A 23,592-nucleotide genomic window follows, 5' to 3' on the forward strand; every position below is an offset into this window, starting at 1 on the left:
CATGTTCATTTCACCATGGCCTGTTGTAATGAGTATGTACCGTCACCATCCATACATCTGGGACAACCAACTTCTGTTGTCTGGTGGACATCGTTAATTCACCCTGTGGATAGGGTGGAGAGAGAACTTCTTCTGGGCAAGCTGTTTTTTTACCACGTTCGTGTGTATTTGTGTCAGAACTGATATTTGTAATTAGCATGTTGATGGTTAACATGACGCACGCTATGCCAAACAGGGTTCAGGTGGGGTCATGCACACACACCTGCTTTTGGCAGTGCAACCCTCTGCAATGCCCCTGTGTGTGTGTCCGTATGAGATTGATTACCCTCTGAAGAAGCGGGGACCCAGCAGCTGGGAATGATCTACTACACATGCTGGCACCCCCCTCTACAAAATGAATCTCTGTTCAGTCTCCTGTGTGTGTGTGTGTGTGTGTGTTTGGTAGGAGGGGGGCGTCTAAGGGGACTTTACAGGGCGGTAGCCAGAGGCAGAGTGCTAAACTCTGATGGCTGCCATGTACCTTAAACCACCAAAAGATTACTCATTACAGTGTCTAAATGGAACATGTTCCGCTGACAATATTCACCTGGAGAGAGTTCCCTGTTTTTCCACAGACAACAGAAACACAAGCATGCGCAAACACATTTTAAATACTTCTTTGAATCCCTAACACACACGTGCACGCACACACATTTGTTTTACTATCCTTGTGGGGACCAAGCAATTGATTCCTATTCAAAATCCTATTTTCCCTAACCCCTAACACTAACAGCTAACCCTACTTCTAACTCTAACCGTATTTGTAAACCTAACCCTTACTGTATGTTTAAAATATAATTTTTCCTTGTGGGGACCTGTGAAATGTCCCCACTTGTCTGAATTTTCCTTGTTTTACTATCCTTGGGATGACTTCTGGTCCCCACAAGGATAGTAAAACCAAACACAAACACACACCTGGGGACTCTGCATCCCGCTGGTCCTGTAGGTCAGGTTGGGAATGTTGACTTTAATTCCAGCACCCACAGGAGAATCAAAGGAATACTGGGGAATGTTAGGATTTATTGTTGACTGATTCCAAATTGACTTCCAAAATGCTGGGTTATACTATCTAGAACCTAAAAGGGTTCTTCAGCTGTCTCCATAGGAGAACCCTTTGAAGAACCCTTTTTGGTTCCAAGTTTGGGGGACCCGGTGTCCACGTAGGATATATGTAGCTCTGTGTGTGGAAACATTTCATCACAGGTAAGATATTCAACTCGTTTAGTGTAGTACGTTTGTTACTCCACTCACTACACGTGGCTGTATAGTCAGGTTGTTACTCCACTCACTACACGTGGCTGTATAGTCAGTTTGTTACTCCACTCACTACACGTGGCTGTATAGTCAGGTTGTTACTCCACTCACTACACGTGGCTGTATAGTCAGTTTGTTACTCCACTCACTACACGTGGCTGTATAGTCAGTTTGTTACTCCACTCACTACACGTGGCTGTATAGTCAGGTTGTTACTCCACTCACTACACGTGGCTGTATAGTCAGTTTGTTACTCCACTCACTACACGTGGCTGTATAGTCAGGTTGTTACTCCACTCACTACACGTGGCTGTATAGTCAGTTTGTTACTCCACTCACTACACGTGGCTGTATAGTCAGGTTGTTACTCCACTCACTACACGTGGCTGTATAGTCAGTTTGTTACTCCACTCACTACACGTGGCTGTATAGTCAGGTTGTTACTCCACTCACTACACGTGGCTGTATAGTCAGTTTGTTACTCCACTCACTACACGTGGCTGTATAGTCAGTTTGTTACTCCACTCACTACACGTGGCTGTATAGTCAGTTTGTTACTCCACTCACTACACGTGGCTGTATAGTCAGGTTGTTACTCCACTCACTACACGTGGCTGTATAGTCAGTTTGTTACTCCACTCACTACACGTGGCTGTATAGTCAGGTTGTTACTCCACTCACTACACGTGGCTGTATAGTCAGTTTGTTACTCCACTCACTACACGTGGCTGTATAGTCAGGTTGTTACTCCACGTGGCTGTATAGTCAGTTTGTTACTCCACTCACTACAAGTGGCTGTATAGTCAGGTTGTTACTCCACTCACTACACGTGGCTGTATAGTCAGTTTGTTACTCCACTCACTACACGTGGCTGTATAGTCAGTTTGTTTGTGTTGTTGGTCTTGGCTAGCTTAATGTTCTGGATGGTAGTTAGCTAGCTTTCACTTACGTGGCTGCTAGTGTTGTCATGAAAAGGGGCATGAGGGAAGCACTATAATATTACGTTTTCTCAGTAAGTGAGAACGCTCATGAGCAGGCAATTCTGAAAAGTCATATTTAGACATGTTTCAACTGTTCTGCCTGCGGTTATGGAACCCCTACCTGTCCTAGACCTGCTGCTTTCAACTCTTAATGATCGGCTATGAAAAGCCAACTGACATTTATTCCTGATTATTATTTGACCATGCTTGTCATTTATGAACATTTTGAAAATCTTGGCTCTCTCTAATTCTCTCCTTCTCTCTTTCTTTCTCTCGGAGGACCTGAGCCCTAGGACCATACGTCAGGACTACCGGGCATGATGACTCCTTGCTGTCCCCAGTCCACCTGGCCTTGCTGCTATTCCAGTTTCAACTGTTCTGCCTGCGGTTATGGAACCCCTACCTGTCCCAGACCTGCTGTTTTCAACTCTTAATGATCGGCTATGAAAAGCCAACTGACATTTATTCCTGATTATTATTTGACCATGCTTGTCACTTATGAACATTTTGAACATCTTGGCCATGTTCTGTTATAATCTCCACCCGGCACAGCCAGAAGAGGACTGGCCACCCCTCATAGCCTGGTTCCTCTCTAGGTTTCTTCCTAGGTTTTGGCCTTTCTAGGGAGTTTTTCCTAGCCACCGTGCTTCTACACCTGCATTGCTTGCTGTTTGGGGTTTTAGGCTGGGTTTCTGTACAGCACTTCGAGATATTAGCTGATGTACGAAGGGCTATATAAAATAAACTTGATTTGATTTGAAACTTGATTTTACTTAAATGTAGATTTGTAATTTACTAAAACAAACAGACAACAAGAAAATAGCTTTTGAAAAATGATGACCCAGCTTATGGGAACAAACCCTCCCCTCTGCTCTGACTGGAACAACTAATCTACAACAAATTAAAATAAAGGTCAGAGGTCAACTAAATTAGGGCCACTTGATTAGAGATGTTTATTCAGGCTAGGTCTAATGGGCGTATGGTTAAGGTTAGGTTCATGGTATTTCTTATGGCCTCAGGGTGGTTGTGGCCAGTTTACTAATGAGGATCAAATGTCTATATCAACGCACAGTGCTCTGATCAGAGACAGTGCTTGTCTGTCTCTCAGCTGAACATCATAGTTCCCACGTTCAATATAGCACAACTCAGAAACACATAGCAGTGTGCTGACTCTTTATGTGTAAGGTAATGTTATTTCAGTCAAAAAAAATGCTTTTTTCCTGTGACCATTTCTGAAGTTGAGGTTATACCTCAACCCTCCTCTTTCGCTCACTCTCTCTTCCTCAGTCTCTGTTAACTCTGAGCACTGGCATGTAAGAAGATAGCAGCCAGTGCTCAGGAGTCACATTACACACAGACCCCCCAGGCTAACCATCCCTTCACACACACACCAAGACCTGCCAGTACAGCCCAAAGTGATCCTTTTGAGCTTTCCTTTCCCAGTATAACAAACACAACGCTCAACACATGAACAGTAGTTGAATTCATCCAAATATAACTTTGGATAAACAACAACAACATAAACCTAAAGTCACTCTGACCTGTCAGAGCCGTGATGCTTGACCAGAGCAAAAAATAGGGCAAGTCGGTTTCTCCCCCTGTCAAGACATCACAGAGAGAGGGGACTTGTGGGTCCATCCAGGGATACAGTCTGGTACAGGGGACATTATATGTCAGTACACATCTCTCTGTCTTTCATCTGCATGGACACCTGTACACGATAATGCTGTGTGGGTATGTGTGTGTTCGTGGGGCAAAGAAAGCAGCACTGCCATCACATTACACTGAGGTATTAGAACAATCATTCTGATTAAAGAAAGAAGGCTTATGCACTATATTTCTCCAAAAGCATCTTAGATACAACATTTGCATCCACAAATATCCCATTATGTAAAGAGTGTTATCACAGTTTTGCAGGCCTTTAGAGCGTGTGGTTGAAGAATGTCCCATGGTACCAGGTCATTCTCAGTGAGAACCCCTGTACTATGACTTTACCATGATGTATCATCAGTTAGGGAGTCCAGTAGTGATACAGTCACATTATCATTATGAGAAAACAAATAGAAATGAAAGTTGGCATAATGAATCCCAAGCCTTGAAGAATAACAGTGAAAATCTCTGCCACAGACTAACTAATGGTTTGTCATAGTTGCATAATACCCTATTAGTCTATCAGAGAATCCGAGGAGCATTATTGCATTTTGAAAAACCTATTGTTATCAGTGTGTTAGAGAGCATAAGAACATCTTATCATAGTTTTGTTGTTGTATGTCTATTAGACAGCCATGGCCATTGCATGTCTTTCAGTACCTTATGATATTAAACCAAACACTGATAGGTGGCAGAGATAAGTGATTAGAATTGCATACAGGGACATTCATCATTAAGCACATTACAAACCAGTGCTGTACAGTACATCCATGTAACTGCATGAGTTATTTACTAACCTGTCAGCGACAGTACAGTTGACTCTGTATCAAGGCTCCTAACACAGTGGAATGGCTGTGAGCTACTCTCTGTTGTTCTCGCAGAGATAGAAAGAGTTGTCCTCTCCCCTCACCTCATCTTTAGCAGTATCCTGACCTTGCTCTGCACAGCTGAAAGATAATACCATGTTTGTCCTGATCTGTGACCCGCTGTTTGATCTCTCCAGCATGAACTATTATTAAATCATTATTGAAGTATTACTTGTGGGAACAGGGGACCTCAAACAGTAAGCGGTTCTTTTATGTCCATCTGCTGTGCCAAGTTGCATGTCCATAAAATACTCTCCTGTTGAACGAACAGCTAATCAATAGACCATAACAATACTATACGTTTATTGTGAATACATCATATTTGCACAAGAATCACCACCATGTTATATAAACATTATATCTCCTTTTTTCAGTTTCTTTTTTTTTTTACAGTAAATATCATTATTGTACAAATGTATACAAAATTTAATCCGGCTAGTCAAGTTCCACAAAAGAGTAAGTCATGTATTAAAGCACAATCAAGGATTACCCCAGGGACATGCCTGTACCAGGGCTACATAATGTCCTTGGTGTTATACACACGTCAACACGCGACTCCGATAAACAGGCATGATCCTGAACGCCAAACCAGTTAGTCACACGATGGCCATGGCAGAAAGGACAACACTGGCAGCGATAGGCCCTGATGTAAAAACGACATAACATGAGCTGTTAGTTCTTCATTTTGGGGTAGGGTTACAGTGCTGCTTTTTTGTAATGTGTAGTTTACAGTGAACTTAACTATTGGTAAGGTTGGGATAAGAGTGGGGTAAGACATGAAACTGTCTGTGGTTCAGGTCTGTGGTAACAGTGCCTGTACCTTGGTCCTCTCCATCATGGCCAAACAGTGACTCTACATGGTTTGAGGAGCGTCCAACATCGAACAGACTCATTCCGTCACATTGCAGCATTCTGACACCGAGCTTTCAGCGTCTCGTTGACAGCACTTAGAGAGCAACACAAAGAAGAAACAAGCAGTAGAAGAAGACGGAAAAGAAACAGTCTTTATACTGTATATGCTGATATCATTCTCCAGTTGTCTGCTCACCAGGGCATGTGATACAAACTCCTGTAGTCTTTTGGAAAGCTTTTCTGTCTTTCACTTTGCTGAAATCCTGAGTCTGGGGATCCAGAGTAAACTAACTTCAGGAGCACATTGTTCTACAGAGGTGGGTTCAAGTCTGTCTGGCAGTCTGAAGGTGAATGAGACTGACCCCCAGGCTAGATAGATACCAGCTAGTTATGGAACATAAGAAACATATCTCTGAGCTACTGCTCCTGCTCTACTACTACACATAGCATACTGTACGGCGTGCAACTGGGACACATTGGGACATCATTCCAATGACTCCCCATCAAAGATTAACTCTGGATATATGAATGGGATGTTGACGCTACATAGGCACTAGGAATCTGATGCATCAAATGAAGCTATACTGTATATGTATCTATAAAGTCCTGGGTCAAATAGATAGTGTATCACTTGAGTTGCACTAGATTTCGCTTTCCCGGTGCAATGGAACCAATGGAATAGCCCCAAAAGTACAACCATGCTCACTCAGCAAGTGAAGCTAAATGAAGCACACCAAAAGTATTTAGAAAGTATTTGGCTCAGGTCATAGATTGGTACCATGGCCATAACGATATTAAAGTATGATTTGACCCTACATGTTATCAGAGTCTCTTTCATGGGCCAACTATCCCCGTTACTCTAAGGAGCTTTATTTGGTGTCATAGTTAGTGTTCTTCAGCTCTCTGTTGAGTGAACCCTACTCTAGTCTACTGCATCTATTTACTCACTGCTGGTTGACCTGGAACAGTTGGATTATTGAGAACTTTGCTGTCCATTTCAGTTACAGCGTTCGTTGTCTTCATAATGATCTTTTTCTACATATAATAAATATCATAAGCAACAATAATACAAACAACTAGGCATACACAAATCATTTGCTGTCAGTGAAAAATAATATGTTGGCATGAAAGGACAGCCACTCAACCTCCCTCAGACTCAAACCAATACATAGATACTACAGAATTAAAGGGTTTGGTTAGCTCTTACTGTTGCACCATAGAATAGAATATAACATCTCAGGCAATTGAAACATGGTGGAGAAGAGAAGTGAGCGATGAGAGAGAGCACCCTTTTCGCATTGGAGAACGATTGGAGAACAGGAGAGTGACTCCTCTTCCATACTGGCAGTGAGTTAACACATCAGTGATTACGTTCAGAGGATGGAGCGTCAGAAAACAGTCCAATGTAAAACACTGTCTAAGTGAGATGTGAGTGTGTGTGTGTGTGCATTTGTGTGTGTGTGTAGGGGTCATGAATGTCGGAAGCCAGTGAGGAGCCACAGCAGCAGTAGTTGGAGCCCCAACATGGGCCAGAGGGTGGGGCTTAGAGAGGTCCCGCCACCACAGTCAGAATCATCCTCCTGTTGGACACAACAAACGTTAATCAGACAGGCAGCTAATGAGATAATTCAAACCAGATTATGTGGCAAATAACAGATTAAACACATATTACAAGGCTGCGTTCAGGAGAGTGCAACATTATTGAAATGTCGGTGTGTGTGTCCTCCTCCTGTTTGATGCCAGTGTTCAGGATATCTGTCAAAAATATGTCCCCACGTGATCGTACATACGCACCACCAACACAGGCTCTCCTCAGGGATGTGTTTTGTCCCCACTCCTGTACATCTTGTACACTAATAGTTGTACTAGTTCCCATCCTGACAGACACCTCGTTAAGTTCGCTGATGACACTGCCTTGATCAGCCTGTTGCATGATGACGAGGAACACCATGGCCCGGTCCTAAATTACTTTGTAGAGTGCTGTGACAAATCACACTTGGTCCTCAATACCAATAAGACCAAAGATATGTGCATAGACTTCATAAACAGACAGGCCTGGATGAGATCTTTAAGGTCAGGGTCCTGCGCAAGGCTCACAAAATCATTTTAGACCCAAGTCACCCCCTGTACCCTGACTTTGAACTAGTCCCCTCTGGGCGCCGGTATAGGGCACCCCCCAGCAGGAAGAACACAACTAGACAATCATTTGTGCCAGGTGTGATATCCCTCCTAAATAGCTTGGGCTACGGTTCCTATCGACCTAGTAAGGCCAGCAGGCTAGTCTCTTTTTATTGGTATGCAACTGTTATGAAAGTTGATTGTCAATTTATTTTGTTACTTAAACGCCACTTTAAACATGTACATGACACTGCAACAATAAAGTCAGTAGAGTAAAGTAAATATCTGTGCATGCTCTTGGCCTTGGTGTGTGTGTATGTTTGTGTGTTTGTGTGTGTCGTACAGTACAGCACATCGTCAAAGGTAGGAAACCCATCTGTTGCTTCCTCAGTTTACTCTAGAGGGAATATAGACTGCAGAGGAACTTCCATCGGTCCGCTGGGGAAGAGGGCTTTGTCCTACATTCACTCTCCAAAGAGGATCTACATCCACTGTATAATACCTGTACCCTCCATTCCCAGGCCAGCCTAAACATCGCTACCGGCCTGTGTGTGTGTGTGACAGGTCTATTATGGGCAGTACGAACACTGTGTGTCAGAATAGGCAAGGGAAATACTGTGGGGTATGTTAAATATTGACATGAGTGATGTCAATATTTTTCAGAGTAGGAGATGATGTCACATTCATAGTAACAGCCTTCTCACAATCAATCACATTCCATCCACATCAACATGACAACATGACTTCACCTGGTGTAGAATTACATGATCAAGTGGTAGATGCCTTTCTTTTGCTCTGGGATTATCCAAGTGTGTTTATGCATTTGATGGACGTATTAGAAGCCACGTAGTAATTGATACCACATAGCTAGTAGTGGCTATGTGTAAGGTCTGATTATTGGAAGGTTTCAGGTCAGTTAATAGTTGATGTGTGTAAGGCCTGACTATCAACAGTGGTGGAGTGACATGTCTCAGTTCAGTTTGTATTGAAGGACACTGACCCTGGACCCAGCATCAACACCTGCAGCAACAGGAGGAGGGGGACGGGACTCAGACCAGAGACACCGCTGATTGGACACAGGGGCTCGTCCTACCATTTCAAACAAGAGCCAATGGAGATGCAAAATGCAGGATGGAAATTGGAAATAGAAAGAGACAAGGAGAAAGAAAAAAATGTAAAAGATGAGAATGAAGATTTCATGCAAAAACACTAAATGACAGTTACTGTAGTGCCAGTTAACGAAAGTCAGTATAAAGGGTGGAATAATGCAGGATGATATAACTTAATGAAATATGTCAGAAAGATGAGAGAATGAACATGAGAAGACCTGTCATGCAAGCAACCAGTTCATTTGATGGAACAAAAAAGATCCCTGAGAGCAAAATGTAAACCAGATAAACACATTCATGCAATCAGGCAATGAAGAACATTCAAACCAAGAGATAGAGAAAGAGAACTTACGTCTATGTTGTTGTCGAAACACACGTCAGGTCCTTTCCTGTATCTGGGGTTCTGAGCCAGCTCACAGGGGTCTGGACCCTGGGCTGCACACACACACACTAAGGAAATACTAACACACTCACACCTCCTATTAGTACAATACTCCCACTCTGATCTTAAATACTGACACGTCTTGGTCAAACATACTGTAGATCTCTAACATCTCACACCTTTAACACTCTCCCTTACAAACTCAGACCTATCACCCTGTCTGCGGCAGAGTATTACCCTTTAACACTCTCCCTTACAAACTCAGACATATCACCCTGCCTGTGGCAGAGTATTACCCTTTAACAACTCCATTCATCATGATTGAACATGACACTGTGATTGGACAGACTCTCTTGCTGATAAATAGTGTGCAATACAGGGAGTGTGTACATTTTATAGCTTATCTCGCTGTATGTGTGAGTGTGTGTGTGTGTTTAGTCCTCATTATCAGCATATTGAGTTGTAATAAACTACAGGCCTCTGGTTTGACCCCTCTCTGAACTCTGATGATGACACTTTTACTGTTACACCAGCAGGAAGCTAAATCCCCAGACACATATGTCTCGTATACACACACACACACACACACACACACACACACACACACACACACACACACACACACACACACACACACACACACACACACACACACACACACACACACACACACACATATATAGTGATTCAAAGTGATCCCAACGTGGGCTCCAGATGTTCCATTCAGATACATAGCTCCATATGAATTTAGACTTGCCTAAACATGACTAGAGTTTTTCACTCCAGCAGTAATACTAACTAAATGAATACAACAGTACTACCATGTGTCCTGCTGATGGATGATGTAGTTATATGTGAGGGTACTTCTTATCTACAGCCATGTGGTTTCAATAAACAGGCTTGGTATTATGTTGATAATTGTAGCAACATGTAGATAGATACAGTGCTGCTGAGCTTCTGTTACCGTTTGTCTAATGTAGAGGTTTGTATGTGTGTGTTTGTATGAGTCAAAGGATACAGGGTTGCTCAGCTTGTCTTAGTGGTCTGGGGTCACAAGACAGACAGGTGGCCTTGGCATCAGTGATCAGAAACACCAGGTTAGTGTGGGGCAGCTTCTCAGCTCGATACATCCTGAAACAAACACACACACACACACACACACACACACACACACACACACACACACACACACACACACACACACACACACACACACACACACACACACACACACACACACACACACACACACAGTAAGCTACTTAGCATTATACATCGTGAAAGGGTGAGAGGAGAGGTGAGAGAGGGGGAGAGGAGAGGAGAGGAGGAGAGGAGATGAGAGGTGAGGGAGGGGAGAGAGGAGAGGAAGAGAGGAGATGAGAGGTGAGGGAGGGGAGAGAGGAGAGAGAACACTTCCCTTCCATTGGAATGTTATTTTATTCTTTCAATGGAATTCACCATTATTCCAAGACAGAAGGAAGAGGCTCCACTAGATTTCAACCCCAAAACAAATGGAAACACTCCCAACAGACTAACAAAGCATACACACAATATGCTCTTTATCTGCCTCAGATAATAGTAAACCATAAACGCTGCTCGTTCCTTCCGCCTCCTGCGACATCACACATATGGGCTACCGTGGTGATATACACTATATATACAAAAGTATGTGGACACCCCATCAAATGAGTGGATTTGGCTATTTCAGCCACGCCCGTTGCTGACAGGTGTATAAAATCGAGCACATAGCCATGCAATCTCCATAGACAAACATTGGCAGTAGAATGGCCTTACTGAAGAGCTCAGTGACTTTTAACGTGGCACCGCCATAGGATGTCTTCGGATGCAACACTCACTAACGAGTTCCAAACTGCCTCTGGAAGCAACGTCAGCACAATAACTGTTCGTCAGGAGCTTCATGAAATGGGTTTCCATGGCCGAGCAGGCACACACAAGCCTAAGATCACCATGCGCAATGCCAAGCGTCGGCTGGAGTTGTGTAAAGATCGCCGCCATTGGACTGGAAAAGTGGAAAAGCGTTCTCTGGAGTGATTAATCACTTTTCACCATCTGGCAGTCCGATGGACGAATCTGGGGTTGGCGGTTGCAGGAGAACGCTACCTGCCTAAGGAATAATAGTCTGGGTCTGTTTTTCATGGTTCGGGATAGGCCCCTTAGTCTCAGTGAAGGGAAATCTTTATGCTACAGCATACACTGAGATTCTAGGCCAGCCTTTCTTAAAGTATGGGTCGCGACCCAAGGTGGGTTGCGGACCTGCACAGAGCCCCTTTGTGGCAACAGTTTGGGGAAGGCCCTTTCCTGTTCCAGCATGACAATGCCCCCGTGCACAAAGCGAGGTCCATAGAGAAATGGTTTGTAGAGATCGGTGTGGAAGAACTTGACTGGCCTACACATATGAATTGGAAAGCCGACTGCGAGCTAGGATCAGTGCCCGACCTCACTAATGCTCTTGTGGCTGAATGGAAGCAAGTCCCCGCAACAATGTTCCAGCATCTAGTGGAAAGCCTTCCCAGAAGAGTGGAGGCGGTTATAGCAGCAAAGGGGGGACCAACTCCATAATAATGCCTATGATTTTGGAATGAGATGTTTGACGAGCAGGTGTCTACATACTTTTGGTCATGTGGTGTATATGTGGTTCAGATGAACAAACAGCAATTAATAAATCACACACATACTACAGGGCAGTGGAGCAACTGCTTCCTCTCGTCTGTGGAATAGCTCTTTCTTTATGGCGCTCGTTAAAGTTTACATGTCTTTAGTCATTAATATTGAGGAGAAAAACGTCAGTCGCATGGGGCTCATATACCCACTGCAGTTCTACCACATTCAGCCCTCACACCACATGTGAGTTGCAGCACAAAAACAGGGGAAAAGGTTGGGAGAGGGCTCTCAGCAAACATTGTTTCCCCCTGCGTCCAGCTTCTGACAGATCAATGTAATGTGTCTGATCAGAGCCCAGCCAACAGCAGCTGCCTGGACAGAGCTGGAAAACACAGAGGAAGGCAGGAAACTGACCCCATTCTGGATCTACAATTATCCAGGAAGGAGAATCTCCCTTATATGTCACACACACACACACACACACACACACACACACACACACACACACACACACACACACACACACACACACACACACACACACACACACACACACACACACACACACACACACACACACACACACACACACACACACACACACACACCTGGAGCAGTTTCCACAGTCAAGGACTCCCGAGTAGGATCTCTCTTCGTTGTCGAAGAAGTACTGAGTCTGCTCTGTGATACAACTCTCCTTAAACATGTTAGCTGACATGTCATCATCTGAGTCCGCTAGAGAGAGAGAGATACAGAGAAAGAGATAGAGAGAGAGATAATCCACTACTGTCACCATACGCAACCAAAAACACAAATCAACAAACAAGCAAACAAAACAGGTCTGTGCTTACAACTCCTCCACATAACTACTCCAAAGCCCAAGGATATTTACACTATATTAACAGCCCATTTTAGCGACAACAAACATATTGTACCTTTATAAATTGACTGTTGTATAATCACATAATTACATCCAATATACTGTACCCTAACACTCACCTGCCTCTAGGAAGCTGGGGAATATGAGACCGTAGAAGAGCTGCTGTATTATCGACCTAGAGAGACAAACAAACACATTACTGTTGGTCTAAACAGCAGACCATATCTAAACAGTAGTTACAGTAACCAGCCCATTTACTCACCAGGCAGCAGTGGAGGCCCACCAACCTATACTCAGCATGTCTGCTATAGTGGGCTGGAGAGTGGAGAGGAGAGCAGCACTGAGTGCACAATTCACAACATAAGGACAAAATATATGCATATACAGTGCATTCAGAAAGTATTCAGACCCCTTCACTTTTTCCACAATGTGTTACGTTACAGACTTTTTCTGAAATTGATTAAATATTTTTTCCCCCATCAATCTGCACACAATACCCCATAATGACAAAGCAAAAACAGTTTTTTAGGTTTTACAAATAAGAAACAGAAATACCTTATTTACATACAGTGGGGAGAACAAGTATTTGATACACTGCCGATTTTGCAGGTTTTCCTACTTACAAAGCATTTAGAGGTCTGTAATTTTTATCATAGGTACACTTCAACTGTGAGAGACGGAATCTAAAACAAAAATCCAGAAAATCACATTGTATGATTTGTAAGTAATTAATTTGCATTTTATTGCATGACATAAGTATTTGATCACCTACCAACCAGTAAGATTTCCGGCTCTCACAGACCTGTTAGTTTTTCTTTAAGAAGCCCTCCTGTTCTCCACTCATTACCTGTATTAACTGCACCTGTTTGAACTCGTTACCTGTATAAAAGACACCTGTCCACACACTCAATCAAACAGACTCCAACCTCTCCACAATGGCCAAGACCAGAGAGCTGTGTAGGGACATCAGGGATAAAATTGTAGACCTGCACAAGGCTGGGATGGGCTACAGGACAATAGGCAAGCAGCTTGGTGAGAAGGCAACAACTGTTGGCGCAATTATTAGAAAATGGAAGAAGTTCAAGATGACGGTCAATCACCCTCGGTCTGGGGCTCCATGCAATATCTCACCTCGTGGGGCATCAATGATCATGAGGAAGGTGAGGGATCAGCCCAGAACTACACGGCAGGACCTGGTCAATGACCTGAAGAGAGCTGGGACCACAATCTCAAAGAAAACCATTAGTAACACACTACGCCGTCATGGATTAAAATCCTGCAGCGCACGCAAGGTCCCCCTGCTCAAGCCAGCGCATGTCCAGGCCCGTCTGAAGTTTGCCAATGACCATCTGGATGATCCAGAGGAGGAATGGGAGAAGGTCATGTGGTCTGATGAGACAAAAATAGAGCTTTTTGGTCTGAACTCCACTCGCCGTGTTTGGAGGAAGAAGAAGGATGAGTACAACCCCAAGAACACCATCCCAACCGTGAAGCATGGAGGTGGAAACATCATTCTTTGGGGATGCTTTTCTGCAAAGGGGACAGGACGACTGCACCGTATTGAGGGGAGGATGGATGGGGCCATGTATCGCGAGATCTTGGCCAACAACCTCCTTCCCTCAGTAAGAGCATTGAAGATGGGTCGTGGCTGGGTCTTCTAGCATGACAACGACCCGAAACACACAGCCAGGGAAACTAAGGAGTGGCTCCGTAAGAAGCATCTCAAGGTCCTGGAGTGGCCTAGCCAGTCTCCAGACCTAAACCCAATAGAAAATCTTTGGAGGGAGCTGAAAGTCCGTATTGCCCAGCGACAGCCCCGAAACCTGAAGGATCTGGAGAAGGTCTGTATGGAGGAGTGGGCTAAAATCCCTGCTGCAGTGTGTGCAAACGTGGTCAAGAACTACAGGAAACATATGATCTCTGTAATTGCAAACAAAGGTTTCTGTACCAAATATTAAGTTCTGCTTTTCTGATGTATCAAATACTTATGTCATGCAATAAAATGCAAATGAATTACTTAAAAATCATACAATGTGATTTTCTGGATTTTTGTTTTAGATTCCGTCTCTCACAGTTGAAGTGTACCTATGATAAAAAATTACAGACCTCTACATGCTTTGTAAGTAGGAAAACCTGCAAAATCGGCAGTGTGTCAAATACTTGTTCTCCCCACTGTAAGTATTCAGACCCATTGCTATGAGACACGAAATTGAGCTCAGGTGCATCCTGTTTCCATTGATCATCCTTGAGATGTTTCTACAACTTGATTGGAGTCCACCTGTGGTAAATTCAAATGATTGGACATGATTTGGAAAGGCACACACCTGTCTATATAAGGTCCCACAGTTGACAGTGCATGTCAGAGCAAAAACCAAGCCATAAGGTCGAAGAAATTGTCCGTAGAGCTCCGTGACAGGATGGTGTCGAGGCACAGATCTGGGGAAGGGTACCAAAACATGTCTGCAGCATTGAAGGTCCCCAAGAACACAGTGGCCTCCATCATTCTTAAATGGAAGACGTTTGGAACCACCAATACTCTTCATAGAGCTGGCCGCCCGGCCAAACTGAGCAATCAGGGGAGAAAGGCCTTGGTCAGGGAAGTGACCAAGAACATGTTGGTCACTCTGACAGAGCTCCAGAGTTCCTCTGTTGAGATGGGAGAATGGAGCAAAGTACAGAGAGATCCTTGATGAAAACCTGCTCCAGAGTGCTCCAGGACCTCAGACTGGGGCGAAGGTTCACCTTCCAACAGGACAATGACCCTAAGCACACAGCAATGACAATGCAGGAGTGGCTTCGGGACAAGTCTCTGAATGTCCTTGAGTGGCCCAGCCAGAGCCTGACTTGAACCCCATCAAACATCTCTGGAGAGACCTTTAAAATAGCTATGCAGCGACACTCCCCATCCAACCTGACAGAGCTTGAAAGGATCTGCAGAGAAGAATGGGAGAAACTCCCCAAATACCGGTGTGCCAAGCTTATAGCATCATATCCAAGAAGACTCAAGGCTGTACTCGCTGCCAAAGGTGCTTCAACAAAGTACTGAGTAAAGGGTCTGAATATTTATGTAAATGTTATATTTCCCTTTTTTTATAGATTTGCAAACATTTTCTTAAAACCTGTTTTTGCTTTGTCATGATGGGGTATTGTGTGTAGATTGATGAGGGGAAAAAACGATTTAATCCATTGTTGAATAAGACTGTAGCGTAAGTGAAGGGGTCTGAATACTTTCTGAATGCACTGTATGTAACAGAAGAGGTAACCAAAGCAAGATAATGCATTTATGCATGTGTGTGTGCTGTGTGTGCTGTGTGTGTGTGTCTCACCACATAAACAGATCGTGGCCCTGCAGCAGCCTTGCTGTCTCGCTCAGGATCACAGACTGACTGGTAGTCGTAAGTCTTGTTGAAGGAGTACAGAGACGTGTTGACCAGACTGATCATCACGACTGGGTCTACCTCCCCAAAGAACTGACCAATCTGTATACAGGGAACAGAGAGAGCTGTGTTCAACTACCACACCTACACATTTATTCATAAAGAACTGACCTATCTATACACACAGAGGACAAGGTTGTACTCAAGACGCAAAATGGATGCCTGCTCTATGCATTAGAAAGCCTTGATCCAAAATGGATGCCTGCTCTATGCATTAGAAAGCCTTGATCCAAAATGGATGCCTGCTCTATGCATTAGAAAGCCTTGATCCAAAACGGATGCCTGCTCTATGCATTAGAAAGCCTTGATCCAAAATGAATGGGGAGGATTGAACTACCGAATCCAATTTAACTCAGTAGAGCCAAAACATGCCATTCACTTGGATTGAAGCCTGCGGGATTCTCCTAAGGAGTATAGTAGGATATACAAAGCAGATTCAGCATGACTTTAGACCACATGAAATGTATGAAAACATCTGTCCAACTTTGATACAGGGGTGAACTCTCTCTTTAATAGGGGTTAGCATAACAGAGTGGGAACCCCTCCCTTTCTCTCTCTCTCTCTCTGATACTGTTCCAGAGACTAACCCATTACTCTGCTGGAGAAGCAGACTTCTGTACTGCAGGAGCTTTTAAACATACTCTAACGGGACACAATGGGCTCAGAACGATGCCATACCCATGTCATAATCATGTCATAATCATGTCATATGACCTATGTGAGTGAGTGATGGATTGGAGTCATCCAGGTCAGATGAAGCAGGGATGGAGAGAGGAGCAGGAGAAGAGATCTGGTGGCCAGCCAAACCAATGAAAACCTTTTAGTACTCATTCCAACAGGAGTGTCTTGGCTTTAAGACATTGGATTTATGTTCTACTAACTTCAGGATACTGTAGATGCCATAGAGCCATTTTCTTTCAGATCTGTGCTTTAGATACCTGTTTGTTGTCATGCCAAATATGATATGGCATTCGGTATTAATGAGTGTTAGAGAAGCAGAGGACAATACAAGAAAATCGTATCTTATCATGATAGTCAGAGGGGTTGGCTAAAAGCACATCCAGATCAGTTCAACAGATTCCATAAGGGCCAGTTTCCTGGAGACAGATTAAAGCTAATCCTCTCCATTGAACATGTTTCTTGTCCAGGACAAGGCTTAATCTAGGTCTGGGAAACCGTCCTATAGCCAGACAGAATGTTGACCCTGCTCTGGTAGAGCAAACATACATGTCTCTGACAGAACAAGCTGCTTGGTTGATGGAGACTCACCTGAGTGATATACTCATCCTGATTGGACATCAGCAGGAAGCCGCCATCATCCAGGATGACACAGTCAACGTGCTGCAGAGAGAGAGAGAACATGAGTCAGCATAGAACATTATCAACATTTCAAAATATTTTTCACAAGTAAGATAGGCCATAGTACCTTATCATTCTTCAGACAGCCACAGATTTCATCCTTGCACTGCAAACACATCAGAACACACACCATCATGTATGAAGGGTAACTTGTTGAGCAAACACAATATAAGTGATAGTTTCTTAACTATGGGGAAAAGTGTTTCTCTTACGTTGACTTTGATGGTGGCGTTCATGAAGTTGCTCATCCAGGCAGAGACGTTCAGTTTCACCCCCACCACTACAAGACATATTCAGAAACACTTTTTTATTGAATAGCCCTTTAGAGAATGATCTATGGATGGTTCATCTCATTCTCCAAGCTGTCAGTTTTACTTCAGAAGTACCCACTGCAACAACTAAGCACCCGGCTAAGGGGATGGGGACAGTATTGTCCACTCACCAGCTGGCTTGAGGTTGACTCCATCTATGTTGAGGTCTACTGCCTTGCTCACCAGAATACCTGACTCATAGCCTGATTCCCTGCTCTCTGCAGCAGAGAGAGAGGAGGGAGAGCAGAGGAAAGAGTGTCAACACATTCACATACAGTGACACTTGTTTGACAATGACAGTAATTGTGTGAGGCTTGGTAAGAATCATGTTTGATGAATATAATCTTTGTTTGTTTGGTCTGATGTAACTAGATTAATGGTCATAAATGATGTGTGGCTTGGCAGTATGAGTACATACTGCAGTATAGTATGAGTGAAAAACGGAATCTTATACTGAGGGGAGACAAGGATTCTTTAACTCAGAGATCTGGTCTATAGAGTACTGTAATACTACATGGACATACATAGAGGTGGAGTCAAAAGTAGCAGACAGAGAGAGCTAAAGAAAGAAGTACATGAAAAATTGTGAGTGGAGAAAGGAGGAGAGAGTGGAGAGAGTGGAGAGAGGAGGAGAGAGGGGAGAGAGTGGAGAGAGGATGAGAGAGGGAAGAGAGTGGAGAGAAAGGGGAGGGATAGAAGAGGGGGATGGAGAGAAGAGGGGGACGGATAGAAGAGGGGGATGGATAGACAGATGAGAGGAAGCAGAGAGAGGGGGGACTAGAGGGCCTCTCATCTCAGATCTCAGCCAGTAGAGAAAGCCGTTCGTCCCCAGAGAGAGGTTTGCTGACAGACCACATTGAGGAGAAGACACCGTTGGGTCCCTGTGTGTGTGTGTGTGTGTGTGTGTGTGTGTGTGTGTGTGTGTGTGTGTGTGTGTGTGTGTGTGTGTGTGTGTGTGTGTGTGTGTGTGTGTGTGTGTGTGTGTGTGTGTGTGTGTGTGTGTGTGTGTGTGTGTGTGTGTGTGTGTGTTAACCCACTGTTGAAGTATGGAGCGGTGAATATATAGATGTTGTTATCCAGAGTCCTCTTGTAGAAACTTGAGTCATAGGTCTCAGCATTCTCTGTCCACTCCTCTCCAGCACTGAAACACACGCGAACACATGCTCACGCATACATGTACGCACATTTTTAAGACACAGATGTCTAAAAGATTTTACTCAAATACAAGGCTACACTTTGATCAAAATAACAGTCACACCCAACACACTGGAAAAATGACATGGAATTGGCCCAGAGATAAAGAAAACATATGTATGTTTTTTATGAACGTATTTTTACATATTTTCTTCACATGCAAAAATAAATACATTCAAGCCAGTCATAAAAAGCTCTATACAAAGTTGTTTTCTAACTGGTGATGTGCAAGTTAAATTGCATGTTAGATATATAAATATAAGATAAACCTTTTTACTAAGATTACCTGCCTAAATTCAGACATGAATAACAACCAATGAATAACAACCAATAACAACCTTTCCTTAGTAAATAAATCACAGAAAGATGCTGAAGAAAACCTAAAATTATAGCTACAAACCTAGTACAAACTGCTGTACTCTAACAATCAACAAGACTGATTTCCATCTGACAGCCAGATGATATACACTCTAATGATAAAGATCTTCAGACAGAGAGAAGAGACAAAGAAAGAGAAAGAGAGAGACAGAGACAGAGACTGAGACTGAGACAGACAGACAGAAAGAGAGACAGAAAGAGAGACAGAGAGAGAGACAAAGAGAGAGACAAAGAGAGACAAAGAGAGAGACAAAGAGAGAGACAAAGACAGAAAGAGAGAGAGAGAGAGACATAAAGAGAGAGACAATGAGAGAGACAGAGAGACAGAGAGAGAGACAGAAAGAGAGAGAGAGGAATAGAAAGAGTCCATCTGTACTGAGCACGTCACCAGTGTATGTGAACTATGTTCTGGGCTGGGCTAATGGGCTGTAGGTGATTTGGGAAAACCACTCTCCATGAAATGTGAAATGATCCAGCAGAGCAGGTAGGGAAGTAAAACAGTATCATATCCAAGCCAAACCATTATACACTTTAAAATAGCTTTGTGCATTAGCCAACTCCTACCTGTATTAATCCTTTGTCATGGCTTCTTACAATAGGAGTTGGCCACAGCACCTACAGTTTGGGATCGAGCTAATCTAACTAACTCAGAAGGAGAAATCTGAGCATACCTCCTGGGATAGACTCTGGTGATCCCTCCATCAGTGGCTACAAACCTGGCCAGAATCCCACCCCTGGGAACAGAAAGAACACACAGGTATCAATCACAGTTCAATTGATGAGGTAAAGAGGTAAATCGAACTCGACCAAAACAATGTAATTGCCATGGAAACTCGTGGGGGAAATGGCCGTGGGGGAAAGAACCCAAATCTCCTCATTGCCCCCTAGCAAAATTAGCCTACATTTAGGCTATTGTTAATATAGTGCATTCGAAAAGTATTCAGACCCCTGCACTTTTTCCATATTTTGTTACGTTACAGCCTAATTCTAAAATGGATTGCATACATTTTTTTCCTCATCAATCTACACACAATACCCCATAATGACAAAGTGAAAACAGGTTTTTAGAAAATGTTTGCAAATCTATTAAAAACAAAAAGGAAATATAACATTTAAATAAGTATTTAGACCCTTTGCTATGAGACTCGAAATTGAGCTTAGGTGCATCCTGCTTCCATTGATCATCCTTGAGATGTTTCTACAACTTGATTGGAGTCCATATGTGTTAAATTCAATTGATTGGACATGATTTGGAAAGGCACACACCTGTCTATATAAGGTTCTACAGTTGACAGTGCATGTCAGAGCAAAAACCAAGCCATAAGGTCGAAGAAATTGTCCGTAGAGCTCCGAGACAGTATTGTGTCGAGGCACAGATCTGGGGAAGGGTACCAAAACATGTCTACAGCATTGAAGGTTCCCAAGAACACAGTGGCCTCCATCATTCTGAAATGGAAGAAGTTTGGAACCACCAATACTCTTCATAGAGCTGGCCGCCCAGCTCAACTGAGCAATCGGGGGAGAAGGGCTTTGGTCTGGGAAGTGACCAAGGACATGATGGTCACTCTGACCGAGCTCCAGAGTTACTCTGTGGAGATGGGAGAATGGAGCAAAGTACAGAGAGATCCTTGATGAAAACCTGCTCCAAAGTACTCAGGACCTCAGACTGGGGCGAAGGTTCCCCTTCCAACAGGACAACGACCCTAAGCACACAGCCATGACAACGCATTCTGACAGAGCTCCAGAGTTCCTCTGTGGAGATTGGAGAACCTTCCAGAAGGACAACCATCTCTGCAGCACTCCACCAATCAGGCCTTTATGGTAGAGTGGCCAGACGGAAGCCACTCCTCAGTAAAAGGCACATGACAGTCCGCTTTGAGTTTGCCAAAAGGCACCTAAAGACTCTCAGACCATGAGAAACAAGATTCTCTGATCTGATGAGACCAAGATTGAACTCTTTGGCCGGAATGCCAAGCGTAACGTCTGGAGGAAAAATGGCACCATCCCTACAGTGAAGCATGGTGGTGGCAGCATCATGCTGCGGGGATGTTGTTCAACAGAAGGGACTGTGAGACTAGTCAGGATCAAGGGAAAGATGAATGGAGCAAAGTACAGAGATCCTTGATGAAAGCCTGGTCCATAGTGCTCAGGACCTCAGACTGGGGCGAAGGTTCACCTTCCAACAGGACAATGACCCTACGCCCACAGCCAAGACAATGCAGGAGTGGCTTCGGGACAAGTCTCTGAATGTCGTTGAGTAGCCCAGCCAGAGCCCGTACTTGAACCCAATCGAACATCTCTGGAGAGACCTGAAAATAGCTTTGCAGCGACACTCCCCACCCAACCTGACAGAGCTTGTGAGGATCTGCAGAGAAGAATGGGAGAAACTCCCCAAATACAGGTGTGCCAAGCTTGCAACATCATATCCAAGAAGACTCGAGGCTATAATCACTGCCAAAGGTGCTTCAACAAAGTACTGAGTAAATGGTCTGAATACTTTTGTAAATGTGATATTTCAGTTTTTATACTTTCCATAAATTAGATTTTTTTTTGAAAAATCAGTTTTTCTTTGTCATTATGGGGTATTGTGTGTAGATTGAAGAGGAAAAACACTGCATATTTAATCAATTTTAGAATAAGGCTGTAACATAATAAAATGTGGATAAAGGGAAGGAGTCTGAATACTTTCCAAATGCACTGTATGTGTATTTCACACTATATTGAGGTAAAATTGTATGGATGCCAACCTCAACACGTTCATGTCATCTGAACCAATCAATTGCATTACAGTTATAATTGACTGACTACCACCATTGATTTCTGTATGCTAGCTATACTAACGGGAGTTAGCATTTAGCAGTCACTTCTTCTAAACCTGAAAAGGGACAACTTCTAAATGTTATGCAGCGAAAACAGCCAAATATCCAAATAACACTTAAGTAACCACATTGTGGGTTTGTTACAATACATACTGTAAATTATGACGGATATGACGGAAATCCACTTTGTTAAAATCAGATTTGTTGAATGTGTGCCAATCTGGTCAATGGAAGCATCGCCCCATTTACCACATCTTTAACAGAGGCTCAGGGACCATCTAGACTAATCAGAGAGGCATGAGCTAAATATTCCACTGTCTTTGAAGCCCATCTCGCTCTCCCAGGAGAAATCACTAGTCCGTCTGAACAGTGTGTGTCTTGGAGAGGCCTACAAAGAGAACTACACATCACTGTGTCCAGAACATTTGAAAACGAATTGTTCTAAACCCTGAGAGTCACTTCTCTTTATGTCCTAATTCTTTGAGTTCTTTGTTCAGTAAATTGTTCCTGTTTATGTAAGCATGTGAGTGTATGGCGTGATGAATGCATGTTGAGGTAATTACTGTGGTGTCTTTAGAACACACCATGTCTTGGCATTGCTGGTCCTGTGTCTTTCTTTGATCATATTTTACTGGTAAAACACAGACATAGCACTCTCATAGCAACAGACCAAGACATTAGCATATAGCAGTACTAGCTGCCTGGTGTTTCTCCAATAAGACATCAACAAGATGGGGAGTAGACTGACTGTCTATATGACTCATGTAACTGACTCAATGTGTAGATGATGCCCTGATGGCGGTCAGTGTGTGTGTGTGTGTGTGTGTGTGTGTGTGTGTGTGTGTGTGTGTGTGTGTGTGTGTGTGTGTGTGTGTGTGTGTGTGTGTGTGTGTGTGTGTGTGTGTGTGTGTGTGTGTGTGTGTGTGTGTGTGTGTGTGTGTGTGTGTGTGTGTGTGTGTGTGTGGCACTCACAATGTCTGCTCCTTCCACAGTTTGACCAGATCAGCAGTCAACCCAGCGTCCAACAGCAGCCTACTGACCAGAGTCACATTACCTAGACAGGAAGACATTGTTACTGAAGTATCTTCCACAGTAAACCCCTTGGTAAACTGCAAGGATGACACATAGGAGTTTAGATGGCTTGAGCTTGCTTAGACAACACAGAGGACATTGCGATCCATTAGCTGACACAGAGGACATTGCGATCCATTAGACAACACAGAGGACATTGCGATCCATTAGACAACACAGAGGACATTGCGATCCATTAGACAACACAGAGGACATTGCGATCCATTAGACAACACAGAGGACATTGCGATCCATTAGCTGAGGATGTTGG

The 23,592-nt window shown here is 43.6% G+C and overlaps 1 protein-coding gene across 2 annotated transcripts in view; it reads right to left on the reverse strand.

Annotated features, from left to right (window-relative positions):
- Positions 1-5,070: 5,070 nt before the first annotated feature.
- LOC139584651 (voltage-dependent calcium channel subunit alpha-2/delta-1-like) overlaps positions 5,071-23,592 on the reverse strand; it is a 118,073-nt gene continuing 99,551 nt past the window's right edge. Inside the window, exons 25-39 of one of the 2 annotated variants that reach the window (XM_071416739.1) lie at positions 23,223-23,304; positions 20,103-20,165; positions 18,897-19,000; positions 17,991-18,077; positions 17,761-17,828; positions 17,616-17,654; positions 17,459-17,530; positions 16,079-16,231; positions 13,015-13,067; positions 12,872-12,927; positions 12,481-12,607; positions 10,269-10,381; positions 9,221-9,303; positions 8,760-8,848; positions 5,071-7,221 (exon numbers count right to left, since the gene is read on the reverse strand). In XM_071416739.1, coding sequence (XP_071272840.1) covers positions 7,185-7,221; positions 8,760-8,848; positions 9,221-9,303; positions 10,269-10,381; positions 12,481-12,607; positions 12,872-12,927; positions 13,015-13,067; positions 16,079-16,231; positions 17,459-17,530; positions 17,616-17,654; positions 17,761-17,828; positions 17,991-18,077; positions 18,897-19,000; positions 20,103-20,165; positions 23,223-23,304 — 1,226 coding nt within the window. In that variant the 3' untranslated portion in view covers positions 5,071-7,184. The remainder of the gene's footprint in view (positions 7,222-8,759; positions 8,849-9,220; positions 9,304-10,268; positions 10,382-12,480; positions 12,608-12,871; positions 12,928-13,014; positions 13,068-16,078; positions 16,232-17,458; positions 17,531-17,615; positions 17,655-17,760; positions 17,829-17,990; positions 18,078-18,896; positions 19,001-20,102; positions 20,166-23,222; positions 23,305-23,592) is intronic. The other variant, XM_071416740.1, reaches the window with a different exon arrangement.

This window comes from Salvelinus alpinus, chromosome 9 (genome assembly GCF_045679555.1).
Source record: "Salvelinus alpinus chromosome 9, SLU_Salpinus.1, whole genome shotgun sequence".
NCBI lineage: Eukaryota > Metazoa > Chordata > Actinopteri > Salmoniformes > Salmonidae > Salvelinus > Salvelinus alpinus.